The following is a 26,277-nucleotide window of genomic DNA, read 5'->3' as shown; positions in this document are numbered from 1 at the left end:
ATTTTCTTCAGCATAGAACTGTCAGTGCACAGATGAGGATGTATTTCATTAGTTTTTCAGGAAAGACAAGTAGAGCCAGTGGAAAAAAATAAAGAGCAAGCTGGCAGCAAACCATGCAGGATGATAAAATTCTGGTGTGCCTCGCAAAGCAGTCAGCTTCTCCTAAGTACTCAGTAGCCTGCTGGAGGGTGTGATGATGTAGGGGAGAAAACTGAAGCCAACCAAAAATAAAGTGAGGCAGGGCAGAAAAGGGGATGGTGTGGGAGAAGTATACCTAAGACTTGAAGTAGGTTTGTCTGTACCTAAACCACTTAGTCTATAGTCCTGAGGCCGTGACAGCACTGAAATTTGCTTTACATCATTTCTGTGAAATCCAGCAGATACAACTATATTCTTCTTGTACAACTTCTTGTAGGTTGTATCTGCTAGGACCAGGCTGTGAGATAACAGTCATAAACTACATACATTCCAAGAGACTTTTAATCTGGGAATAGAAAGCAGTAACCCTCACCTCAGATTTGCTTCCGCCGAGGCGTGTGCTCCAGACACCTGTCCGTGCCTCATTTACTCCTGTTTGGCGTACTGGGTTAGGTCGGGAGGCGTTTCTGCGGCTCCTTTCGGCTAGGACTCCCGCCTTCAGTCCGACTCAATAGTAGAGGGTAACGGTCGTGGGTGCCGCTAAGGGAGGGGACTCTTTCGGTCGACACGGGCGCTCCGGTTTGGAAAGGCTTTTTGTGCTGCCCCCCAGGCTCTCCGCGAGGAAGCAGGGGAGGGGCGGGGGGAAGTCGGCCGCGGGCAGCCAGCGGGGCCGGCCCCGAGCAGCCTCTGGCAGCCGCACACCACGCAACGGCGGCCGGCGGGGAGCGGGCGGGAGCCAATGGGGGCCAGCGCGGCCGAGTGACAGGCGGGGCGGCCGCTACCCCCGGCGGGCGGTCGGGGCGGGGAGCCGGCAGCGTCGCTCGGCAGCAGCATCCGCGGGGCTGACACGCGCCCGCATCCTCCTCTCTTCCCCGGCAGCCGCGGCGCGAGAGGCCGGCGGGCGGAGCGGAACGGAACGGAGCGGGGGGCGCCGCGACAGAACAGACAAAGCAAAGATGGCAGGGATCCTCGCCTGGTTCTGGAACGAGAGGTTCTGGCTGCCACACAACGTCACCTGGGCCGACCTGCAGAGCACGGAGGAATCCTCTTTTCCGCAGGCGGAGGACCTCTACCTCGCTTTCCCGCTGGCCTTCTGCATCTTCATGATCCGGCTGCTCTTCGAAAGGTAACGCGGCGCCCCGGGCAGCGCGGGGCTGGGCGGCCGCTCGCCGTGGGGCCGCTTCGGCTCCTCTTCCCCCGGCCTCGCCGCGTCGTTCCGTGTTCCTTCCCCCGTCGTTCGGTCACGTAGCGGCCCGATGCGGGCAGGTCTGGGGGCCGACCGGCGGGGTCTGGAGCCCGCGCCGCGGCCCGGCCCTCCACCTGCGGCCCCGCGCCGGCGGAGGGAGAAAGGCCCCCGGGTACCTGTGTGGGCCGGGCCTAAGGGCTGCCGCCCACCGGCCGCGTCCCCGGCCTCGCGTCTCGGTCCGAGCGGGAAGCCGTCCCGACAGGAGAGTTCCCCCGCGGCTTCGCCAGGGGGCTCCCGCGGAAGGGCTGCGCTGTGGGAACGAGCCGCTCACAGCCCCGCGTGCGCCTCGGCGTTACCCGGGAGCCGGGCTCTCCCTCGGCTCCGCTGCCGCGGGCTTTACGCGCGGTGCTTTAAAGCCGGGCGCCAGGTGCTGTCGCGGTGCGTTACCGCTGTGAAATAGCCGGTCCGTGAGGGAGAGCGCTGCGAAACGAGCGGTTCCCTGCCCTTGTCACGTTATGGTGCCCGGTTTTCTGGTCGGTGATAAAGGCAGCTGTTTTCATAGCTCCGGTGAGAGGACAGTAGGAGCAACAAGCTGCCACCCGCTGTCCTTAGCTTCCGTGTGACTTCTACAGATTGAAAAGACAGCGAAACTCGTGGCCTGGCTGAGATGATTTAACGCTTATCCTAACAGTGAGGTAGGATTGCCATTTGAGTGCCAGATATCATTTAGATAATGCCTGAGCTTTTGTTTTCCTTTTGCTGTCCGTGCAATGCGTGCTTCTCATCCAAGAAGATTTTCTTAGTAATTATTTGAGAAAGTATTTGCACCTTTTAAATTTCATATCAGCTTTAAAGCTTCAGTGTGAGAGTAGGCTCGGGCCGTCCAGGCGGCATGGAGCAGCTGTGACTTTTAATGCGGAGCGCTGCAGGCTGAGCAGAGGCGGCAGGACCTGGTCCCACCGCTCAAAGCTGGAGGGTTCTCTCTGAATGATGGGCTATTGATTACGGTTGCTAGTTTGGCAGGCTGTTTCACCAGACCTCCGTGTTTTGCTTGTGGGGAGCAGCCACAGTGCCTCGTGCTCCTGGTTAGTGAAAGGCTTGCAGTTATTTTGGTCTCTAAAGCTTTCTGAGAACTAGAAAGGACAAGAGAGGGATATCTGGATTGATCGTTTTTCATTTCTCTGTGTCACATAACAGCTGCACTTCTTTTTCTTTTTTTTCTTTCTAGAATATCTCAGCTGATAACTGATAATGCATACACTACATCCTGGAACAGGTTTCTGCAGGTCTCTTTGCTGATTTTGCAACAGAATCACTTAACGAACAAATAAAAATAGATACTGTAATATATCTTAACAAGTTTCGTGCAAACTTGCAATCCATGACTGTACTGAAATATTTGTAACGTGAGTGTATCTTCTTTCTTTTTTAAGATACTTAGTATAGGTGCTCCGGTAATTCTTAATACTGATAGGCAAGCAGCCATGTGGTGCTGAGAATCTCCCTTAGCATTTTATACCTGTTATTTTCAAACTGCTTCACAGTAGCTGGTGCTTGAGCAGTGTGCTTTTACTTCCCTTGCTGTAAAGGATGATCAACTTGCCAGATCTTACAGCAATAAGAAACACACTTCAGGGGAGGCTGTGATTTGGACTTCATGTGTCTTTACTTACAGAGCTCTTTATGTCTGGAGGATTACACCTGTCATGCTAAAGGTTAAAAGTTGACTTCATTTTATGTGTGCATATATTAAATATCTATACATTTTGGTTATGTATTTGTATGTGCAACTGTGAACTTGAAAATTTTGTTCTATGTATATCCGCCCATTGTTAACAAAATTAACCTCCTGGTTATTTGGTGTGGTTTTTGGTTTGTTTGATGAATCAACTAGCAAAGTCTGGAAAAGAATCTAGATCTTTCTGGAATTATATATATGTATATTGTTTCCCTTTCAGAGAAACAGCTTTTCCTGATTTCCCTACCCTGTCATCCTTGACCTTCACTCATGTTTGAAGGGAAAAAACTAGATTAGAACATTAAGTGTATCCTCCAACAGTTGGATCTGATGGTGATGAGTGCTTTAGGAATGAGCTTTGCTCTCAGAGGTAATCTCAACTTTAAGGTTTAGTGGCTCTACCCGATGAGGCCATCATAGTTATGGATGAGGTGCTAAAATACCTCAGCAGCTTTTTTCTTTATTCCCTTCCTTCTCATTTATCTCTTTCTTTAAACGTCAAGTACATCTTAGAAATGGTAACTAAGCACAGTGATAAAGTTACCTGGTAGTTTGGAAGATGGCTTTAGTTTGGCATTGCAGCGGAAACATTTTTCTTCATAGCATCCATCAATTTTTGCATTGTTTTCTTGTGTTTTTTGTTTGTTTGTTTGTTTGCTTGCTGTTTTCTTGGTTTTGCCAAGACATGTTAGCAACTAAGGATCCCCTCCTGAACTAACATCTTCATATCTAAGGACTTAATGTAAATGCTTATTAATGCTCAATCATCTCTAGTTCTAAAGCAGGCAAGACAGGTTAAAGCTGAATCTAAGCTGGTCTTGTTAATAGCACAGTGTTGTAGTTTTGGTTGGCCTGAAAAGATGAAGTGCCATCTGTTGTTCTGAGCAAAATATAATTTTTCATCTTTATTATATGTGACCCCATACATCTGCCTGTCCCTCCAAGCCTGTCTTCTGTGAGAGAAATATATGAAAATAAGGTTTGCTTAGCAGTCAGTGTGCTCATCTGGCACAAGATGAGAGGGTAACGCTCCTCTCTTTTAGAGCCATCTCTCAACAGATAGAGGTTGGCTGAGTTATCCAGAAGATGTGCTAACTAAACACATTTCTGCTGTGGTCCAGCATTCTTATGTCTGAGTCCTGTAATGTTTCTCAGTGCTTTCTGTATACCTGGCTCATATTTGCACGGTAGTTGTAACATGCTTTCTTTTGCCTTATAAGCAACAGCTTGAGCTCAGATCAGATGGGGTCTCTCCATAATTCACCATGCTGAGCTTACAGTTCTTTTGTTGTCCTCTGGTGTAGGTGTCTACGGATTGTTTCTTAAAGGTGAAGCTGATCTTCCTCAGCTGATGGAATAGCTTGATGTGGTCAGGTATAGCTTGACTATAAGGAGCAGCTGCCCTCCAGCAGCACTGATTTAAGCTGAACCAGCCTCATGGTATATGATTGGTTGGATCAACATACTCTAAGCATATGGAAATTTATTACTTTTGTTTGACATTTTGCTTTTATAATGATAGTTCAGCCTCAAAGCTAACCTCAGCTGACTCGTATTTAGTTCAGTGCTGTATAATTCCTAGTGAGTCAGGGTGACATGATACAATGAGCGGGTGTGTGAGCATGTATATATATGTGCGCACATAGATATTGCAAACTGTCAAAATTAATTCAAGTGCCAATACATTAAAGCATTGTCAGTGTCTCTGGTATATGGTGTATGTGTATGTATGTTTGATCTTCGTAATCTCCAAGACATCTAGTACTGGTGCTTTCTTATGATTATAGGGAGCTTAGAGAGGGTACCGAATTTGGAAGGATGAGTACTGATGCTGTGCATTTCCAGAAGCCCCAAACCTCCTCTTGGCTGGCAGGGTGAGGCAAGGATTGTTATTTCTGCCCAGACAAACCTGTTCATAGATTGCAGTATTATTGGATGTCTTGCATGGTTCCTTGTGTAGTAGACATGATCTAATTGTTCAGTTTTCATTTACTAGTGTGCCAATGGTTAAAGATGTTCTCTGACAGTAACATTCTCTTTTTTTTTTTTTTTTTTTTTAATACAATTCCTTTTTCAGTAAGAAAATCTGGGACTTTTTTGCTTGGACAGTTAATTCAGTTGAAACCAAATTGGACTTTGGTTGCTTCCTTATGAAAAGACATAGAAAGAAAATAGCTAAAAAGCAATTTATTTCATACTTTAAACAAACTCCCTTTTAAAATAATAACACTATAGCATTAATAGTAAGTGTGTTTGGAATAAATGTGTATTGTACAGTGTTTATCCATTTCTTTAAAAAAAAAAAAAAAAAACAGAGTAGAGATAATAGGTACTATTTTAATGTCTTAAAATAGTAAGCCATTTATAAGTGAACATTTGTGCCGATCTTAAAATCAGGAGTTAAACTGGAGATATGTGTTGAGCTCCTGGGGAGAATGCCATTAAAACCAATTTCTGAAATGTCCAGGTGACAGCAGTATGACAGCCAAACTGCAGTTCATCTGAGAAAAGGGTTTCATTGATAAGTTACTGAAGGATACTGGGAGCTTACTCCTTGCACAGAGCTGCTATTAGCGGTGTTTGGTCTGAGTAGAGGTCCCCACTACTGTTAGCAACTTCCTTTCACTTCTCACCTGGATTTTTTAACAGTGCTTTCTGATCCAAATTGTCTGTGGCTCTTTCTGTTGCTTGTATTTCTGCCCCTGTCATTGGTTAACAGGCATTTGCTAAGAATTTCGTATTGGAAAAAGAGCAGATTCTAATATTCTGCTCTTTTTCAGCCTGGAGAAGGCTCCAGGGAGACTTGATAGCCCCCTTTCAGTATCTAAAGGAGGACTATAAGAAAGAAGGGGACTTCATCTTTATTGGTGTCTGTTGTGATAGGACAAGGGGAAACAGTTTCAAACCAAAAGATGGGAGATTTAGATTTGATATAAGGTAGAAGTTTTTTACAGTAAGGGCAGTGAGGCACTGGAGCAGCTTGCCCAGAGATGTGGTGGAAGCCCCATCCATGGAGACATTCAAAGTCTGGACCAGGCTGGTCGTGACCTTTAAGGGTCGTTTCCAATTCAAAAGATTCTGTGATTCTGTCTATACCAGTTTCTTATTAGTCCATAGAAAATAAGTAGTAAATTAACATCTGGTGAAATCTGTGCCCTTGACTATCTCTGCTACTTGTCAGCAAGGCAAAGAAAATGGGGGTGCCTGAATTGACCATTGTTTGTGTTGGTGGTTTTTGTTGTTTTGTTGTTTTTTTTTATAATGCTAAAAAATTATTCCATGTTTACAGTGGCTTTGACAGTTTGGGGGTTTCTGTGCCTGTCTCAGGTTTATCTTGAAGTTTTGGCAAGGAAGTTAAATTTACAGAACATGCACACTAACCTGAGATAACGCTCAATAGTAGGCTTGAGCCTGTAATTGGTACCTTACAAATAATGCATGGGATGTGTATCAGCAGTTCTTTGGAATTGTTCATCTAACATTGTGATCTCTTTGTAATCTCTTGAACCAGTGACTCCCTTCACTTGTTTAGAGAATTATTAGATGTGGGAAAGCCAGTAGGGATAGGCATCCAAATGAAGGAAAGGAAGATGAATATGTAGTTTTCCTCTGCAAGGAAGTACATGATGTCAAATTGCAGTCTTCAGTAAGGACTGTCTGGCAGTCATTGATTTCTCACCGGGATGATACCTTTTCTGTTTTTCTGAGTAGTGAAATGGTGACAGAGGTGGAAGAACTGAAGTATGATCAGAGCCAGCTGTGATCTTAGAGGTGATTTTCATGATGCTGGTGGACCTGTAACACAAAGCTATGATTTTTGTACTAGAAGCAGAGAGTGAAATATAATTATTATTTTTTTTCTGCATAGTTAATATATCCTTTTGTAAACTTAGTAGTGCTGAACAGTAGTGAAGCTCCCTGCAGCTGTTACTGATGTCACATAATTGAATTTTAACTCTCAAGTTAGTTGTCTGTATAACTAAGAAGATATAAGAGCTGTAAAGATGTATAATATCCTATTAGATCTGTAGCATGCAAGACAAATACATATTTATATATCAGCTATTAACTCAAGTTATCTTTTGAATAGGAAAGAACAGAATGCTCAAATTCTCCTAATTACCCTGTATTAATGAAATACCTTTCAGGTTCTCAAGTCGACACCTCATTTGAACATTGCAAATGATGTGCCTTAACACTTGGTGTGAAATGATAAGAAAACATCTTTACACTCAGAGGTCACACTATGATGGATAAAGGAATATATCTAAACCACTTACATTTTCCTTCAGTGTAAGTTTAGTAAAAGCTTTCTTTTTAACAGCACCTACTCTGTCTTGGTTTCTCTTGCAGAGAACGGGGGCAAAAGGGAGTAACCTACAGTACTGTAAAAATAAATAGATGTCTCACTGACATAGTTACTCTAGTGCAAAACATATGCACGCACACACACACACACACACACACACACACACACACACACACAATCCCATAGGTTAGACCCCAGTATGGCATAAGATTTTTAGATTTCTGAGGCTGTTTCTGTATTTGTTCATGCAGTATTATTTGTGTATCCTTCATAACAAGCAAGTTGCTATATTTTCAACATCAGTGAAATGACTTGAAGAAAGAACTGGCTTTTATTTGTTACATTTGGTGTGATCACACCTGCTCATTTCTCAACCTTGGAGATAAAATTTACTTGTGCAAGCAGAAGGATGAGAAAACAAAACAAAAAACTCAGTTGAAATTAAGCTGAAGTCTTTACTTTGGAATTTACACTCCTTTCTTCCTTCTGATGCTGATGATGTTCAATTCTGAGAGACTTGTGTACATAACTTTCACTGGATCTGTTGCTTACCATGTCCCTGGGGCTCTCATCTTCACTGAGGAGAAAGTGGAAGTGGGGGCAGTTCTCTGCTTCTCACTTGCTATGGTATTTGGCATTGTGTAGTCACACTGAGCTTTATTTTTGAAAGATACTTTTGCACTGTTCACATAGCTGTAGGCAAATTGTTGTGCTGTCATTAAAGCCTGAACAAGATAGGCTCCTTAAGAAAGATGAAATTTAGCCTTTATGTGGCACCTCTGTAGACGGGCTGTATAAACACTGAATGTTAGTCTACACCTGTGGGAGATACAGTAAAGGAAAGCACAGAAAATCAAATCTACATGAAATGAAATTGAACTGAGAAATGATTAGGATAGCTCTAGCAGCATAAACTCAGATGGCTGTAGGCTCCTCTGACTCACTGCCCTATAGGGAAGAAACAATCTCAGCTGGGAAGCTGGAGGGCTGCAGCCTCTTGTGCTGACTCAGGGCATTGCTGTAGCATATTAGACCAATGAATCACCAAGACCAGAATCCTTGTTGCAACTGATGAGACCAGTTGCTTCTGTTGAAAATAAGTTTAAGCTAAATGTGTGTAATGAGAAGATTCACAACTTACATGAGTAAGAATGTGCCTGTTGACAAGCTTTTCTGTAGCTGTCCACTAGATTTTCTTGGACTTCCTGCTGCTTACCACTACTTGTCCAAAGCGTGCAGCTGGAGAGGGTTATCAAGTCTAATTGGATGTATTTATTCCCCTTATGGATGTGTGTTGGAAATAAGCCTTTGGGAAAAAGAAAGGCAAGTGGTTATGCTGCAAGTGAGAAGATGTTTTGTATACACTGAAGCAAGAATTGGGTGGCAATTGTGTGGTTGATACTTATCTATCAACTTTTCCCACACACCTAATATGAGAAAAGGGAGATAACTGATATAACAGAATAGCCTGAAAATATGAAAATTTCCAAAGCCAAATGCTCCCAGGGATTACAACACAGTTGTACTAAATTAGTTTTGCAGTCATTGCACTGACATGATTATGACAAGTTGATCCTCAAATGGAGTCTTGGGAGTAATAGGTTGAATGTGAGCCAGAAATGTACCAACAGATTTCTGGGTTGCGTTGGGAAGAGCAGAGCCAGGAGAGTGAGGGAAGTGATGATATCCCTGGTGCTCAGTGCTGGTGAGGCCATATCAATAGTTCTGGGTCCAGTTTTGGTTTCCCTGCATAAGATATGAGGGTAATGCAGTGAGGCCGACAATGAACCTCTGGAGCATTATTTGTATCAGAAGAGGCTGGGAGAGCTACAACTGTTTAATCTGGAGAAGAGGCACTTTGGATGGATTGTATCAGTTTGTACAAATACTTGATTGGGGCAGAGAGGTAAAGAAAGTAGAGCCAGACTATTTATTGGGGCGGAAGGGGCAACATGCAACTGAAATGCAAGAAATTCTGTTTAAACATAAGAATAAATTTGTTCCTTGGATGGTAGTCAAACACTGGGACAGAAGTTTCAGAGTTTCCATCTTTGAAGATGCTCAAACAACTGGACAAAGTTCTGAGCAACCTGCTGTAGTTCACCTTGCTGTGAGCAGGGGCTGTGAACTTAGTGATCTCCAGAGGTCTCTTCCATCTGTAGCAAATACTGTGAGATTACGACTGTCCTAAACGGCATGTTTCCACAATGCAGGACTCAAGGAGTCACATGGGAGGCCAGATATTTATGAAGTTGATGAACTGTAGTGGAAGTCTGAAATAGGTGAGGATTAGGCTGAAGTTTGCTGTAATTCTACAAGAGAAAATTAATTTAGGTGGAGCACACAACATTTGATAGATGTGGATTTTCTGTTTGCCTCAGAATGGCTTTTTTGGTTGCTTTTATTGTAGTCTGGCATGAGCAGACAGAAAATAAGTCAAGAAATATGTTTGGATGTTCTCTTCCTAAGACAGCAATTAACTTGTGAGTACCCTAAATGAAGTCTGAGTTGCTGTGTTATAAACAGCAACTGTTCCTGTGTAGGATCAATACTTTGTGTTTCCTATAGCACTAAATGTGATTATAGCAGGCAATTTTGAGAATAATTTCAGTTTTGTTCCTCGTAAGTTGATTCTTCTAAAATATCATAATGTCTTCAGGATAATTTTGTCCTCAAAAAATTTACAAAAAGGGATATTTACAAGACAGAGTGCTCTTGTGTCCCCTGTTAAGAGGGAATGGTGGTCATGTCTTACTGGAAAAGCACTTATTGCTTTGCTAGTTGCCTATATAGACAATATAAGTATATATTTGTAAATATATGTGTGTACAACATGAAAGAATGTACAAACTGCATTGGCACTGTGTCACTCTGATGGAATACTTCTTTTTTTCTACTTTATTTTAAAATCATTAAATTAAAAACAACAATCATTAAGAGGAGATAAGGAATGTTGACTGGTCCAGAAAATGAGGTATTCCAAAACGTGATTCCCTGGGGTTATAATGAAGCAGTTTGACATTTGGTAGAAGAAACATGCTCTATATCCTAATTAATTAATGGGACATTACTTTTGTGTGAGAGCATGAACCTGGAATTGTTATTTTCTAGAGCATTTATGGAAAATATGACAAATATTTGGTTTTCTTCCAGTTTGGAATGAAAAGGAAATTTAGAAATGTCAAAATTTCTCAGGAACAGATGTCCTGACTTTCAGCCAGCACAGATTAATAGGTTTGCTTACAAGATAATGATGTAGTACAAAAAATGAGATGTTTATGGCGTTACTAGCCTTCAGAAACATGTTCTTGACCAATTCCTAATTTTAGACTTAGCAGCCTGTATATGTATGAATGCTACCTAGAAAATAAAAATCAATAAAGATAAAAACAAACCTCTTAATGGGTTGATTTTGTTGAAAATGGACTCTATCCTGATATTTTATCTTCTCTTTTCAAGATGAAAGGTCCACTAGTAGAAATGAAGGAACATCTCTTTGTATTGCTTACCCTTCCAATGAGAGGTGACTTCAAGGTGTGAAGAGAAAATGGCACTTGGTATCCATCACAATAATTTGTGTTTCGTTTTCTTTCCTGATTGGAATAGTTTAGGCATAACCCTAGAGAAATATAAAGCTTTAAATAGTAATAGCAAATCTCTCAGAGTAATGTGGCTGAAAGAAAACTGCAGCAATACTGGCTTTTTATGTTTTTAAATGCATTGTAGTTAAATTTTTTGCCATTTTCTGGAGGTTGCGTTTAGTCTCTAACAGCCATTGCAACTTTGAAGCACCAGGATTGTGTTAATATAGTAATAGAGTGTAGGATTTTGATTATTTCAGATCTTCTGTGGAAGCTGAGTGTTAAGAGTTCAATAAATATGCATTGTTTGAGGGCAAAGCAATATTCCTTACACATTTTAACTGTCTCTTGCAATTTTCATCTTATAACTGCATCTCCAGTCTCAGAACAAATTTCCCTTGCTCTTCCCCCTTATCTTAAAATTAAGGATTACCCCTGCATTTCTTGTTTTGCATCTTTCCAATCTTTTCTCCTCTTCTTCATGCCTCTTAAATGTTCTCTATCCTGTAACTGCTCCTTTCTTACTCTTTCTTCTTATTCATCCTCTTCTTGTTGATTTTTTTTCTCTTCCTTTGAACAAAAGCTGTCTACCTGTGCCTTTTGTGCTGTTAGAGTATCAACCTTATCATTCAGTTTCCACTACACCTTAATGGAAAGACAGCATGAATAGTGTTGCAGACTCGTAAGTTAGGTTCAAAAATGGTTTTTAATTATAAAAGCCTCAATAGAGTGAGTGCAGCGGTGTGTAGGAAGACAGGTTTGGATTGAGGGAGGACTTCAAGCTGATCTCAGTTTTGTTTTTCTAACTCTAGTTTGCTAGAGTAAGCATATTTTTGTCAGTTCTGTTGCAAAATCCTCCAAGTGTTTATTAAGAAAAACAGTAATTTCTTTCACATTTTCTCTGTATAAAGTACCAGATAATATTCTTTGAAAGGTTTGGAAATGGTATTGGACTGAGAAAATATCTGGAAAATAATCAGTTTTTATCTCCCACATCTCAGACCAGAGCATATTACTCTTGGGTATGATTTATTTACTCACAAAAATCCTGAATATGATCTTTTACCAATGTAATTTAGGAATTAGTTTCCATGTTGTTCAGATGTTGTGCTGGTGTAAAACTGAGGAAGATCAGAAACTGTGTCATTACATACAGATCTGCAAAGCTGTTTGATTATTCTTTTAGAAATTATGAAGCAAAAAGATGCTTTACAGCCAGATGGAAATCAAGGCAATCACATTTGGGTTTTGTTGTTGTTGTGTGGGAGTGTTTGTTAAGTTTTGTGGTTGCTGTTTCTTTTTTTTTTTTTTTTTTTGTCCTTTTTTGCTTTTTTTGACTAATTGCTGCTCTTTTTACTCCTCTGCCCACCATTTTTGCTAGAACTGGTAATACATGTGCACCAGCAAGTGCCACTGGTTGCTATATGCAGACCTCACCTGCAGAAGATTCATTTAGTGGACATTAACTTGGTAGTGTCATAATTTCTCATCCATTGTCCTTTCTCTCTTTTCCTTTTCCTCAAGTCTCTGCTCTTACAGGGTCATTTGATAGGCTTGCTTTTCTTTGCCTTGCCTCTTTGAAGAGCTTCACTAATACTGACAGTAGGCTTCAAGTCTGCAATTTAATGACTGGCTGTGAGGCAGTAACTTGTCAGCAGCTTTCCACAAGCCCTGCCTCAGGTCTGCTCTTGCACAGAGCTGCTTCACAGATGACTGTCAGATACGGCTGTGGTGGTAGTAGTGGTTGCAATTCACTTCAACACATTTGGAGTTGCCTGGAAAGAATATCCCGGTGTTCCCTGAACAGGGACTGGCAGTCCTGCAGGGGTGTTTGCAGCTTGTTCTGAACTGTGCTGGGAACTGTGTTGCAACTGTGTCACACTGCCAAAGTGATAATATAAGGATCTATTAAGAGCTTCGCTGGTTATGCATAAAAAGTGCCCTCCTTAATGATGTTTGTTTCACATTTCTCAGTGTAGTTATTTAGAGAGCAAACTAAGTGTGTGTGCATATATATATTATTAAATAGGTTATAATTATAGGGAGTAGGGAATGAAGCTGCAAGTGAGTAAAGATGTAGACTGGGAGCAAGAGAGAGGGGAAAGCGTTCACACCAGAAACAATGAGAAGTATGCTTCTAAATTCAAAGGAACATGAGATCACTTGTATCCTGGGAAGAAATTTTGTGTATGTGAATCCCTTGAGTTTTTGAGGGATGAGCTCTGAAAATTCTTAAGAATTATTTGTTTATTGAAAAGTCCAAACTTTAAGAAAGCTTTTTTTCAGTCAGATGAGTTTTTGTCCGTATCTTTGGCAATCACAGTACAAAAACTACTGCTCATGTCACTCTGGAAAATTAGTGTGCTTCTCTGATGACTTGATTAGCACTGAAGTTATAATATAAGTATAATGTTATACTGTAGCATTATAATTGTTCTTGCTTTATGTTATGTTCTGAGGAGGGATATGTGTGTGCCTGTGTGAGAGGGAAATATGGATATGGTGATGTTTTCTAGTAATACAGAACAACTCTGATTGTCTGGATCATGTAGAAACGCAAGGTGTTTTCAGTAGTTTATAGACTTTCCAGGTGTGTACTGTGGCAAGAACCCAATTAAGGAAAAGAGCTGTTTTCTGAAAGACTGGTTATGGATTTTCAAAATAACCAAGGCTTGAACAAGAAATCCTCAAACTTTAATTCCCTTTTTTGAAGGGAAAAATTGGAAAAATTTGGATTTCTTATCCTAGTTGAGTATTTAAAAAGGAAAGATAAATAAGGAACATGTCATTTAGAGAAATCCAAATATTCTGTCCAACCTTCATTAAAAGGAATAGGAGAAAATGAATCTTCTAATTTTTATAGAAGCAAAAGATCTTTATTAGGCCATCACCCATGAGCACTGCTTGAGGAGAAGCACGGAATATTAATGTACAGACTTCAAAACTGAGTAATTTGCTTGGAGTGAGTCACAGTGTGTTGGAAGCTGCTACTGGACAGTGCAGTGGTTCTAGAATGGTTTTAGTTCGGCAGCTTCCTCACAGATAGATGTTCATTTTTGACACCTTCCTTGGTCTGTCTACCTTGAATATAGTTCCAGCATTGCTGTTTCTGTACCAACCTTCTGATCCAACAGGCATTAAGCAGTGTTTGTTGGGTTGCATTTAATGTGTCATTTAGTCCTGACTCCAAGGATCCTCCTGGGTTCAGGTTTGAGGGTCCACTCCTCTTAATATGTCACTGTCAAAACAAACCACCAACAAAAAGTAACTCAAAAACTAACAAAAACAAAACCCCACAACTTTTTCTTCAGGATTTCCATGGCCATTTGTCTAAGGTACTGAGGAAGTAATTATTTTATGGCTTTCTGAGTTGGGGGTGAAAAATTATCCAAGACTTTAAAAGCTTAACAGTGACTGCTATAGGTAAGGTCCACATCAGTAATAAATGCCAAATGGGGCTTACTTAGATAAGTTGTGTGTAGTATGGCCTTGGTTTCAGAGGAATTTAGCCAAAGGCAGGCAGGCTAAACTTGAAGAAGCATCAGAGCCCCCTGTGTACATTCTGGCAATTCAGTTGTAGTCTGCTGCTCAGTTATACCTGCTGTTCCAAATAGCTCTTGCAGTTGATGTGTGGTAGGCCTGGGATTACTGGTGAGGGAAAAAGGCCTTGCTATCACAGTAGAAACTCCACTGAGCACCTGTGCAGAGAAATTATTATGATTTCTATTAATTCAGGCTAAAATGGCTTCGGAATAGTTACTCATTTTGCCACCTAGATCTGTGCATTTCCTGTCCAGTGTGGCTCACTGGTTTCCCCCCTGCGTCTGTCTGGCAGTGTCTGTGGCACTTATCCAAGTGAAGATTTGGGCACGTGGACTGTCAAACCAGTTAGATTGGCCATCTTTGCCTTCTTGCAGTAATTTGTCAGGCAGCATATTGCATGTGCAGAGATGGAGTTTGACAGTGATTTGTTCTAGGATTCAGTTAGTACAGAACTGCATTTCTTTTTTCTTTGTTTTTTGTTTGTTTTTTTAATAACGAAACTGAGTGCCTTCTGCCTTGGGTGGCAGAAGGAGAGAAATGAATAAAAATGAGTGTGCCGAATTGAGCTGATTTGGTCCCTGCGTTTTGTGAAGGCTGACAAAACACTTAATGCCTCTGTGACAGTGAGTATCCAAGGTGTTTTTTTCCCTAAAAGAAAATTCCTTAAAACACTTACAGAATGAATACTAAATATGAAAAGTAATCATTGTTGTACTTTGAAAATTCAGTGTCAAAATGTGATATTTGTTAGGTTTCTAAAACTGTTCACTTGCAAAGTGTAGGAGATAGACTAGCAAGCTTTCATTTAAGAATTCTAAGCTTAACAAAAAAAAAAAAAGAAGAAGAAGAAATGCAGCAGATGCTATAATGTTTTCCCCATGAGCGCAGCAAAAGTGAAAGCACAGCAATTCTCCCATCTCTGTCTCTTTCCTGCCTTTCTATGCTCCTTACCCTCCTCCTCCCCTCCACCCAACATGCACCTTATGCATATGCTGCTGTTTGGCTGCTAATAGACTCTAGTAGCACTGAGTGCATTGGATTAGTATTTGTGTATTGTAAAATAATTGTAACCACTGAGTTTTTCTCCCTTTCATCTGTTATTGCATGGGTAACCCACCTGAAATGTACTCAACATAAGTAATTTTAGACCTATATGACGTATCTGTTGCATTCTCATTAATTGATTGATTCAGTAACTACTGAAAGCTAAAGAGGAAGGGTGGTGGGGAGGAACAGCAGTGAGATTGGCTAGCAAAAGAATTGACCTAGTTTTTCCAATCTGTATGGCTCTGCAGGCAGATTCGGCTCTAAACCTGTCTCTGTAGAAGAGCATTTATTTATTTATTTTTATCCCCCGTATGAACAGATGCATTTATTTTGAATGTTCAAATGTGGTAAAATGTAAAAATTTTGTTGCTACTGTATAGTGAAATGGAAATGTGTGCATATAGGGAGGAAGTGAAGAAAGGCATGCACTTCTGCTGGATGGATGTTGGGTTTTGCTGCTTTCTTCTCCTCCACTCTGCCATCACTATGATCCCTGTGTTTGGTAGCTATGTGACATGAAATGCTTAACTTTTCATCCAGTCTGTCATATTTCAAGGTGTGTGAAGCCCATATTCTTACCTTTTTGCAAGAGTTGGTGTGACTGCTTTGCATGCAAAGTAAACAAGGCTGAAAGAGATATTTTAAAATAATTTTTGATAATGTCTCTTAACTAATCATTTTGCCTTCTTTTTATTTCTATTTGTATCAAGTGATTGAGGGCTCTGCTTGGTTGGGGTGTTTGTTTATTTCAATTCTATTACTCAGCAGTGGAAGACCAGACATTTAGAACCAGCTGTCTCTGACAGGCTGTTGAAGTTCTGTGTAAAGTCGGTAATTGTCAAGCACTCTTTGCTTCTAAAGCCTTGTTTAGTTCAAACACTATACAGATACTGAATTGATAAGTATTCTGTATGGTTTGGGGTATAAATAACATTTAGGTGCAAGGGCCTTAACTGTTTGGGTGTCTGTGAGGTCTGCAAATGCTTTTTTGACTGAGCAAGGAGTCTGCATGAGTAAGTCTGCAATCAGCCTTATAGCAATTTTACCTAGATATTCTCCCACTTGGTTCCATCTCTCTTCTTTCTCTTGTAGCCATGCATACAGAACAAGACATTTCCAGTTTGGCAGTACTACGCACAACTAATCTCTAATGCAGCTGGACTACAGATTGGATGCTGCTTCAGCTGGCAAACTAACAGATCATCCAAATAGCTTTAGTTCTTGTTCCTCCAGATTGCCTCATTCATTCACACCAGAATGCTCAATTTACTTCATTGCCTAGAGCAATGGGATAAATATTCAACACCTATGGAAGACCTAATACCTAATGAGGCAGCATGTGTGTTTCTCAGAGTAGCTGGGTGGGTTTTGTATTAAGAGTAAGTTATCCTGTACCCAGATTTCTGTTTTGCTGTAGCCTTGGTTTGTCTGATCAAAGCTTTGTTAACAGGCAGGTTGTTTTTCCTTTTGACCTTTTAGGTATACTTCTAAATAAGAATGGGTTTATAGTTAAACCTTTTAGTTAAAAAATAAAATTCATGGCCTGCTATTAGTTTTATCTCTTTTTTTCTAATTCTGCTATCAAATATTCTTACATAATTATAACTCTTGTGGGCTCCTAATTTTGGTTATTAGTTTCCATTTCTGTTTTCTAACTGGAAAGGCAGAGGGTCCAGTTAGTTTGTAATGTGGTGTGAAAGAAGTTGTTTTAATTCCAAGCAGAATGCACTGCAGCGTGTTAAAACAAATGAGACAGTTCTATTGATAATAAGGAGATGAGAAGGAATGGCACCACTGAACAAGGGTAACAAGTAGTTGCCACTTTTTAAGTTTGAGATAAATGTTTCACAGTATGTTCCTGTGAAAACTCGTGCTGAGCTGAAAATAATTAAAAATGTGACTGTTTCTTTTCTGGCCTGTTTTATTGTACTAAACATGCTTGCAAAGTGATACAAAGAGTAAATGGTTCAGAAAAAAACTCAGTTAGGAGATTTCTTTTGTATGCCCCACGCTGCAGCAATTTCAGTTCCTCTTAGTTAGCGAGCAGCTGCTCTGTGCTGGGAGCCCCAAAGCTGGCTGGGATCTGTGTGTGGGGCTCATGGGATATATGTGTCACAGGGCTCCCTGCCTGGTGCTGCTGGCTGCAGCTACCAAGGGAGTAATTGCCAAAGTGGCGTTTTGGTGATCCACAAACAAATCCTATTATTTGTTAATAGGATTTGATCTTGCACTGTTTTGTCCAATCACTAATTGTTTATCACGCATTAGGAGTACAATGAGATGTCTGTAAGCTTTGTTATGAGCGTTTTGTCTGAAAGATTTGCTGAGCATTTGCAGTAGTGGGTTTTGCTTTGGGAAGGCATCAGCATGAAAGGCAGAAAGTGGAGGCTTAGAACTTGAAACAGCAGTGTGCATCCTTCATTCTGGCACTCACCTGGCACTTGGAGATGGTGAAGCTAATAGAAACTCAGCACCTTCATCCAGTGTGCCATGGGCCTTGCACTCATTGGTGCAGAGCCATGGCTGCATTCCACCACTGCTTCTGTGCTCTTCCTGGAGAGTGCCTCAGTGAGGTGGCAAATGAGCCAGGAGGATGTTAGGAAAATTTGTAAGTAATTTGAAATAGGATGAAAGGATGGAGATGAGAAATGTACAGGGCAGCTTGAAGCTGGTGAAAATTGGTTTTGTTTGAATGTATGAATGAATGATCTGCATTGTATTTAATGATGTAGTGCCTGTCCTCTCCTGGCCTGGTTGAATCTATTTGAAGTTTGGATGGTGTTATGTTTTCAGGTGGCCTCAGTTTGAGGATACAACAGGCATAATTATTTATTGTATAGTTTGACTGTATGCTTCTTCAGAAATATGTTTTATGAATACTTGAACGTATTTGTATTATTCTCTGTGTGTGTGTGTGTGTGTTAGAAGTTAATTAGAAATAAGTTGAACAATGAAAATTTTATCCTAGTTGGAAAAGGGATTTTGTTCTAATGTTGTATAAAAAATCTGGACAGAAATGAAGCTCTAATTCTTGTTGTTGAGTAGTCAGACAATACGTAAAAGTTTGATTTTTGTATATACACAGATTACATATATATTTGAATACCTGTGTATATATGTGCATCTATTTCATATGTATGTCATTGTTTGGTTCTGTTTTGTTTTTGTTTTTTTTTTAAATATTTAGATGTTTCACTGTTTGAATATAAAGGTGTTTTCATATCTATTCTTCCTGTTCTTTTCTCTACTCAATTTTTAATCTCATTTGGCCATGTATTTTCATATGTAGTTGTGGTAAAGATGACTCTTTGATTCTAACACTTGGCATACATGTGTGTGTACATACATATATGTGTATAATGTGCATTTATATGCACATACATGTATTATATAATGTGCATGTATAGTACATACATATGCACACACACAAAATGTATACAAATGAGTACCTTTGATCATCTTGTGTGACTAATACCTGCCAGCCAGGATAAAAATTGGTTCTTTAAGTACTTTGAAAAGGTTTGATTTTGTGACCTCACTCTTGGAATGAAAGTTTAACTTCTAAGTCAAACCAACCATCTCTACTTCAGCTGCTGACAGAGACGCAGCCATCCTGCTGTGAGGCATCCGTGACCTATTCCCTCTTCAAAGGGAACAGTCTTCACTCACCAGAAGAAAGATTTAGTCTGAGCTTTCATCTCAGAGTAGGAAAGTTCCTGAAACACATAATGCCTCCAGATGGAGGAAGAGACAGGATTTGCACTGCAGTTACTGGTTTGTCACTAAGAGTGAGGTATAAATTTAAATCCTCTCTGCCATACTCTTGCACCACCCTCAGACTCTCAAGAGAACAAAGAGGAACTTTACAAATATTTAAAAGCTTTATGGCAAGTGCTTCTCTCTAGACTTCAAGTTTGTGGCTATCCTAAATAGCACAATGACAACGTTCAGGAACAAAGCATGTCTATGGAGTTCTTTTCTGTTCTATGGCTTGCTGCATACAAAAAATGAATGTTATGATATTTATTAGAAATGCAGTGGCTAAAGCAAGCATGCTTGTTGAGAAGGTTTCTCAGGAAGAAATATCAATTAAAAGCTTTCAGAACTTCAGAGGAAAAAAAAATTGTTATCCAATAATCATGTTTTTCCCTTCAGTAAGCATAAATGCTTTCTAGTAATTTGAGCCAGAGAGATAAAACCTGAATCATTCAGTAACCTGAATGCTCCTGTGAGCTACTTAGTGTTTATTTTTTTATAAACATGTGGATTCCACAGTGCGGTGCTTTATATAAATTTGATGGGAGAGATGGAATAATGATGTTGCTGCATCAATAATGGGTAATGCATCTTTCTAACATGAAGAGAAAGGACTGCATCACATCTCTTAGATGACAGGCATACATCTGTTGTTCTAAGGTCACTTCAGGAGACTTGGGAATAGATCCTCTCTGAAAGAGTTGGCTCCCATAAGCTATACAGAGAAGTTAAGGTTAATTGTGTCATAGCTCTTACCTCTGCTTCAGGCCTTGCATCCTAGTAGTGCTTCTGGAGCAGAATGTGTTGAGAAACATAAAGAAAATTCAATTCTGGACATGGAATATTGAAGTGACTCCCTAGGCTGTGAGCAAGCTCTTTTCAGTGGTAGTCAGCAACAGGACAAAAGGCAGCAGGCACAGATTTGGGCTTCGAAGGTTTTGTCTGAATGTGAGGAAAAACTTCTTTACTTTTTGAAGGTGACAGCACGGGAACAAGCTGCCCAGAAATGGTGTGGATATCCAATGACTGCCTGGATGCTTTCCTGTGCAACCTACTGAGAGAAACCTCCTTTGACAGGGGGCTTGGACTTCATGATCTCCAGAGTTCTTTTCCAATCCCTATTATTCTGTGATTCTGTAGCCTAGCCAATGGATTTATCCAAGGACTGCTGAGATTTTCTGTATTTATATTTATGTGTTTGTTTTAATTAGTAACACAGGTAACTTCTGAGTTAAATTGGTCAGCTGTACAATAAGACCAAAAACTCAGCTGCTTGTTAGTATGTTGCATCAGTAAATCTGTTGACTGTCTGCTCAGAAGCAAGCCTCTTTTTGCACAGTTCTTGTAGCTGGAACTGATTGAGATTTAAAAACTGCAATGTCTAACAAGTCAGACAATTGTGATCATAAATCCCTGGAATGATTTGTGCTTAGAGAGCATGAAGCTGGGAAAATCTGTTCCACATCACTTTCAAAAGGAGTGCCTAACTCCTCAAAATTAAGTTGGACACATATTTAGTACAGACGAATTTTTGTGCTTTACAGCTGCCTTGGGTATTTATAAATATGCTAATAGGGAAAAAAAAAAGATTTGATGTGATGTCGTTAAATTGTAGGAATAACTTGCTTATTTTTTTTTACCATGGAGATCACAGTTGGCTTGTGTTAGCACCATCAATGGTCTTTTACGCAAGCACCACTTGAATCGTACCTGTGCTCATGTGACTTTTTATTAGATTCATAGAGATGCTGTATGCAGATTGGCAGTTTACCGCTCAGCTCAAACTAGAGTTCATTTTTCTTGGAATGTTACTAGCGCAACAACACATCATCAGTAGGGTAAAACTAACCTGTCTCACGACAGTCTAAACCCAGCTCACATTCCCTATCCCTCAGAGATGTTCTTCTCAGTTTTGATTCAGCATTGTTTTTTCTTAATTTGCCCATGAAGATGTTACCTTTGCAAAGGAAGGGGAGATTCAAACTTATCTTGTGCACCAACAGGCAACTCACTCAAGAGTTTTTGTGTATTTGAGAGGCTGAAGCAAAAAAGTGTATTCTCAGCTTTCATGGGGAATTCTCAGCCAGGATCCTGTCCAAAGGCTTTACAGAAGTTTCAGTCCATTAGCACAGAACACATAGGAGCAGCAATTTATTGTGGCTTTTTTAAGGACGGTATAGATACCGTCCCAGAAAACACACAGTTTGGCAGGTGATGGATGGCTCTGTAAGATTTAGGTTATAGTAAGGCAAACTGCCTGTTTGCCCATAGTCCATACTTCTGACAAAAATGATAGCCAAATTGGAGTAGTTCAAGCTGTGATCAACATACTTTTTTTTAAGTGTCAATTGTACGCTAGCTTTACTTTTCTGACTGGTACTGATTAAAATCTGCTAGTGGGCTTCCACAGTGAAACTGGCCACAAAATAAAACTGTTCAAGCAAGGGAAGAAGCTTTCTGTGCTTGAAACGCATCAGCGGAAAAGTGTTTTCTAACCCATGTGAAGATTTTCCAGTGTCATTAAATGTGCTACATACATGTGTTAAAACTAGACAGAAGAGGTCATCGCTTTAACAAGACTCAGGAGAAACAAGAAGGCTGATGCAAACCTGAGAAATGACAGTATTAGGTTAGAAACAGAAATGAATTCAGTTTCTGTTTTCAGACCGTGGGAGAGGTTTCAAGGTTGTGAAGCAGACAGGTCACTTGTCTCGGTACAGTTAGCTTGAAAGATTTAAATTCAAAAATTGAACAGCTTTCAGAAGCCTTAATACTGCTGCATGGAGTGGGAGCATTTGTCCCAGATGATTACAGGCTTTCCTGTATGCTGGTTTTGACAGGATTTGGGGCAAACATTGCACATCACAGTAGGACCCTTTGATTTGTAGTAAAATGCAGAGTCGCTAAAAAATAAAAATAATTTTAAAAAAAAAAAAAGTACTCTTCTGCTTCCTGTGACGCAAAATTTGTTAGTGCTGATGAGTATTAGCCTCATAGGACAATGAAGGCCACAGAAATGCTAAGTCACAGCCTGAACAAAGTGACTGAGCACCTGGTGGGAAGGCAGGGCCAACCCTTCCCAGACCTCATTTAAGGGTTGGCAGTGGATGTAAGGGTATCTTGCTGGAGATCCCTGCCTACCTGAGGCCTTCTGAAGGTAAGCAGTTTCTTTCCTTTATTTCTGTGCCTGTGGCTGTTGCATTTGAGCAAGTCCTCACTTGCTGCAGCCTAGGACTTTGCTACTCTGCTGTCATTGCTGTGCTTTCCATTGTGTTATAGTGTTACAAAGGCCAACTCTAAAATGTCTCGTTAATTCTGAGTTTAAAATGATATAATTTGTCAAGATGAATAGCAGTGAGTTTTTAAAGGCTTGTGGTAATTAATTAGCAAGGCTGAAACATGCAGTAAATGAGCATAGAAGTAACTGTGAGTCATTGGAAGTGTTTCCCTTACTCTTTTATTGAGGTTATTTGATTTGTGATGTACACATCCACATTGTTTCTAGTTTGTTTGTTCAGGATGATTTGTGTTTATGAAAGATCTGGCTCATTCATATTTCTAAAGTTTTCACAGGATGTGAAGGGTGTAGAGAGTGGAACTAGCAGATTACTGAGCTGTGACTTTCTGAATGTGAGAAATTGCGCTCTTGTGTAGAGCACTGAAAACAACTTCTGAATAGTGTGAAGGTTTGGGCTTTCATTTCAGCTGGGACCAAAGGATGGGTGGAATTGTGGCCTTTTGTTACATAGTATCGTGCCCACTATAACTACTGCAAGCAGTAGCTTTAACTTCTACTGGGGCAAAAATCATTAATCGTTTAGATTTTAGAATCACAGAATACTTAAGAGTTGGAAGGGAGCCCTGAAGGCCATCTAGTCCAACTCCAGTGTAGTGAACAAGGACACCACAGTTACATCAGGTTGCCCAGGGCCTTATCCAGACTCGTCTTGAAAGTCTCCGGAGATGGGGCATCAACCGCATCACTGCACAACCTATTCCACTGCCTCACAACCCCCACTGGGATTTTTTTCTGATGTCTGACCTAAGTCTACCCTCTTTGAGCTTGAAACCATTTCCCCCTTTTTGTCATCGCACACCCTGCTAAGGAGTCTGTCCCCTTCTTTCCTGTAGATCCCCTTTAGATAATGGAAGGCTAGTCTAAGGTCAACTCGGAGCCTTCTCTTCTCTAGGCTGAAGAGCTTCAGCTCTCTCAGACTGTCCTTGTAGGAGAGGCATGCCATTCTGTGGATAATTTCTGTGGCCCTTCTTTGGATGTATACCAACAGGTCTATGTTTTGGTTGTTGTTGTTGTTTTGTTTGTTTCATTTTTAATATTTTATTTTTTTTAGATTTTCCACTTGCTCATCTGCCATAATAGCAGCTGGGTTTGTAAAATGATCATTTGCTAAAGACACAAATGGGAAAGCCAATGTGGTACTTAATCAAATTTATGCGTGTTTTATGTGGACCATGAGGCCTTGCTGTCACTGCTGAAAATACTTGAGAAATAAAGGCACAATCCAAAATAGAAACCAGTGGCTGCCTTTGGATGTTACATGTTGCTTACAAATGCCTGTCATATTTCGACAGCATGGAATTTCTTGGCCAGCAAGGGCAAAACATTTTCTGCCTGGGTGCTCTGTAGTAACCTTTGTTATCCGAATGGTTCCCTTTGGCTTTTTTGGGTTTGGTTTGCTTTAAAATATGGTTTTAAACCAGGGTTGAGGAGGCCGCCTTTGCAAAGGTTCTAGAATTCTGAGTTTAATTCCGTTGTTTATGTTGTTATTTCATTTGTAGATCCAGAATAGATGGGATTACATTTGGCAAAAAATGTTTTTCCTTTTAATTTCTGTGTAATTGAATGCTGGCTTTCAATTCAGCTTTACTGCAGTAAGTTGAAAGAGAGATTGCTATGGTGTTTTCTTGGATTTATGTATGAAGAGGAAAGCAGGCAGTGTATTCAGTTCTGCACTTCTTACTCTTTCTTCCACTATACTTCTTCCCTTTTAATTGCAATACCTTATGTAATAAATAGTCCTGTTAATTTCTGCTTAGGGAATTGAAGACCACAATAATGTAGAAATGGAAAAAATGAATAATGCTCTTAGGGAGTACAACATTTGACAAAACACTCAGTTTTTGCACGTATCAAATAGTGCTTTTGGTTTGTTTCGTTATGAATTAACTTAAATAGTTACAGAAAATTATTTGTGAGAATTATGATAACAATAGGAAATTTGAGATTCTATTGATTTAATTCTAACATGTTGTTCAGGGTTAAAATGAAACTATTAATATTGCAAAGGGTAGTTTGAAAATAGGTTTTCACGAGAAAACTATAAGATCTCCTATTTTATCTCTCTTTGTCCTATGTTTATTTGGACTATTCATTAGCCAGGCAAGTTTTAAGAATGGCATTTAAGCAAATCCAATGGCTGGGTTTAGGTTTGTTAAATTTGCTTCCAGGAGAATTTTTCTAGTGGGAACTGTTACTTGCTTTTGACTGGAGCACATTAAAAACTTTTTTTCCTTTTAAATTACTGTCTTTAGGAAACTGCCTTTCTATTGGAATTCTGTTACCTCCCATTTCTCTCACTAGAAGAGTTGAGGTATTTTTTTTACACTGAGATGTGCACATTTGTGTACACCATCTCATTTCAGAGGAGACGGACTTTTATAGGGCCCATAAAATCTATCTGAAACAATTTTTAAACCTTTATTTGTACTTACTTAGTGAATGCTTCTTGACATTGCTGTTGACAGTGACAGTCAAAATTGGATTCCTTGTTGAATAAGTGAAACTGATGAAGTTGTCTTTACTTATTTTTATTTTGCCTATGTCACTTCTCTGCCTTGTCTCTACTAATACATATTTCCTTGTAGAGCTTTGTGAAATTTGCTTGAACACTGAGCAATGTTCTCCTTACTGTCTGTCTTAAACCTGTTTCTTGTCTGGCTCTCTTGTCTTCTGGAGAAATTGCTTGAACTTATTTAGTAGTGAAGATCATACTGAGTTCAGGGGTGTTTAGGAATCTGATTTTCAGAAGACAGTGGGATCCAGTTCTCACTCCAGTTACCATTGTGGCCACCACCACTTGTTAGAAGTCAGCAAACCTTATTTTACCCTGGAGTTCTCCTTCAGCTGTGTGATTAGGGGACCCCAGAAATATAGGAAAAAAAAGGATGTACCTGAGCTTGAGGAGTTTATACATAAACAGACTAGTAATACTTAAATATGATTTATTTAAGTAGCATCCTGAATTATTCCAATTCAAGTTTTCCTGTATGTTTTTTTCCAACTGGGAGACATTTTATAGTCTCACAGTAGTCACCGCTTATGAGCAAAAGATAGGGGTAAATACTGACATATTTCTCTGAGAGTGTCTTCCCCTTTCTTTTCAAAGAAATTGTTGGGTTCAGTACATCCACTCATGCTTTGCTGTGATGCCATGGCTTACATCTTTGGTGCTGTTGAAATGATGTTTCTGATTCCTCTACTATTCCTGAATACCAAGACTTAGTAATTTTTATGGGGATTCAAGAATGGGGTTCAAAGTTGCAAATGGTTTAATTCTTCAATGTAATGTTGAGCTTTGCAAATTATGTAATTAATGTTTAAAATATCTTTAAAATATATTGGAGACACCCAATTTATTAACTGGATGACTTTATGGATTGGTATTTAGATCTGCAACAGCTTTGTGCTACAGCAGAAGAATTGGGAGGAAGATATGTTTCATGAGGAAAATCTCTATGGGCTCTATGTTGTTCAAGCTTTATGGATCATAAAATTATATTGACTGGGGTGCTTCATACTTATTGCCTCTAAGAAATTTGTTTGAATTTCCTCTGTGCAAAACAGGTCAAGAGGCAATTGCCTCTCTGGAAACTAACCTATGAAAAAGGTCCTGTTTGGAGAACACTACATTCTCCTTGTTTCTGCAAGCTGCCCTGCTCTTTTCATAGTGGTGCTTGTCTG

General features: G+C 40.1%; 2 protein-coding genes across 6 annotated transcripts in view; one reads left to right on the top strand and one right to left on the bottom strand.

Moving 5' to 3' along the window:
• The window catches only part of STK39 (serine/threonine kinase 39), a 112,552-nt gene extending 111,785 nt beyond the window's left edge, over window positions 1-767 (bottom strand). For 2 of the 4 annotated variants that reach the window (XR_004307918.1, XM_032445772.1), the window contains exon 1: window positions 512-754. Coding sequence is in view for 2 of the 4 variants with exons in the window: in XM_032445772.1 (XP_032301663.1) it covers window positions 512-564 (53 nt within the window). In the remaining 2 variants the exon portion in view is untranslated. Of the gene's footprint in view, window positions 1-511 lie in introns of all 4 variants that reach the window. The other 2 variants (XM_032445771.1, XM_015868579.2) reach the window with 2 other exon arrangements.
• Window positions 768-955: 188 nt separating this feature from the next.
• Window positions 956-26,277, top strand: part of CERS6 (ceramide synthase 6) — an 80,870-nt gene continuing 55,548 nt past the window's right edge. The window contains exon 1 of one of the 2 annotated variants that reach the window (XM_015868584.2): window positions 956-1,264. In XM_015868584.2, the coding sequence (XP_015724070.1) occupies window positions 1,095-1,264 (170 nt within the window). In that variant the 5' untranslated portion in view covers window positions 956-1,094. The remainder of the gene's footprint in view (window positions 1,265-26,277) is intronic. The other variant, XM_015868585.2, reaches the window with a different exon arrangement.

This window comes from Coturnix japonica, chromosome 7, assembly GCF_001577835.2.
Source record: "Coturnix japonica isolate 7356 chromosome 7, Coturnix japonica 2.1, whole genome shotgun sequence".
NCBI lineage: Eukaryota > Metazoa > Chordata > Aves > Galliformes > Phasianidae > Coturnix > Coturnix japonica.
This window is presented reverse-complemented; position numbering and strand designations above follow the sequence as displayed.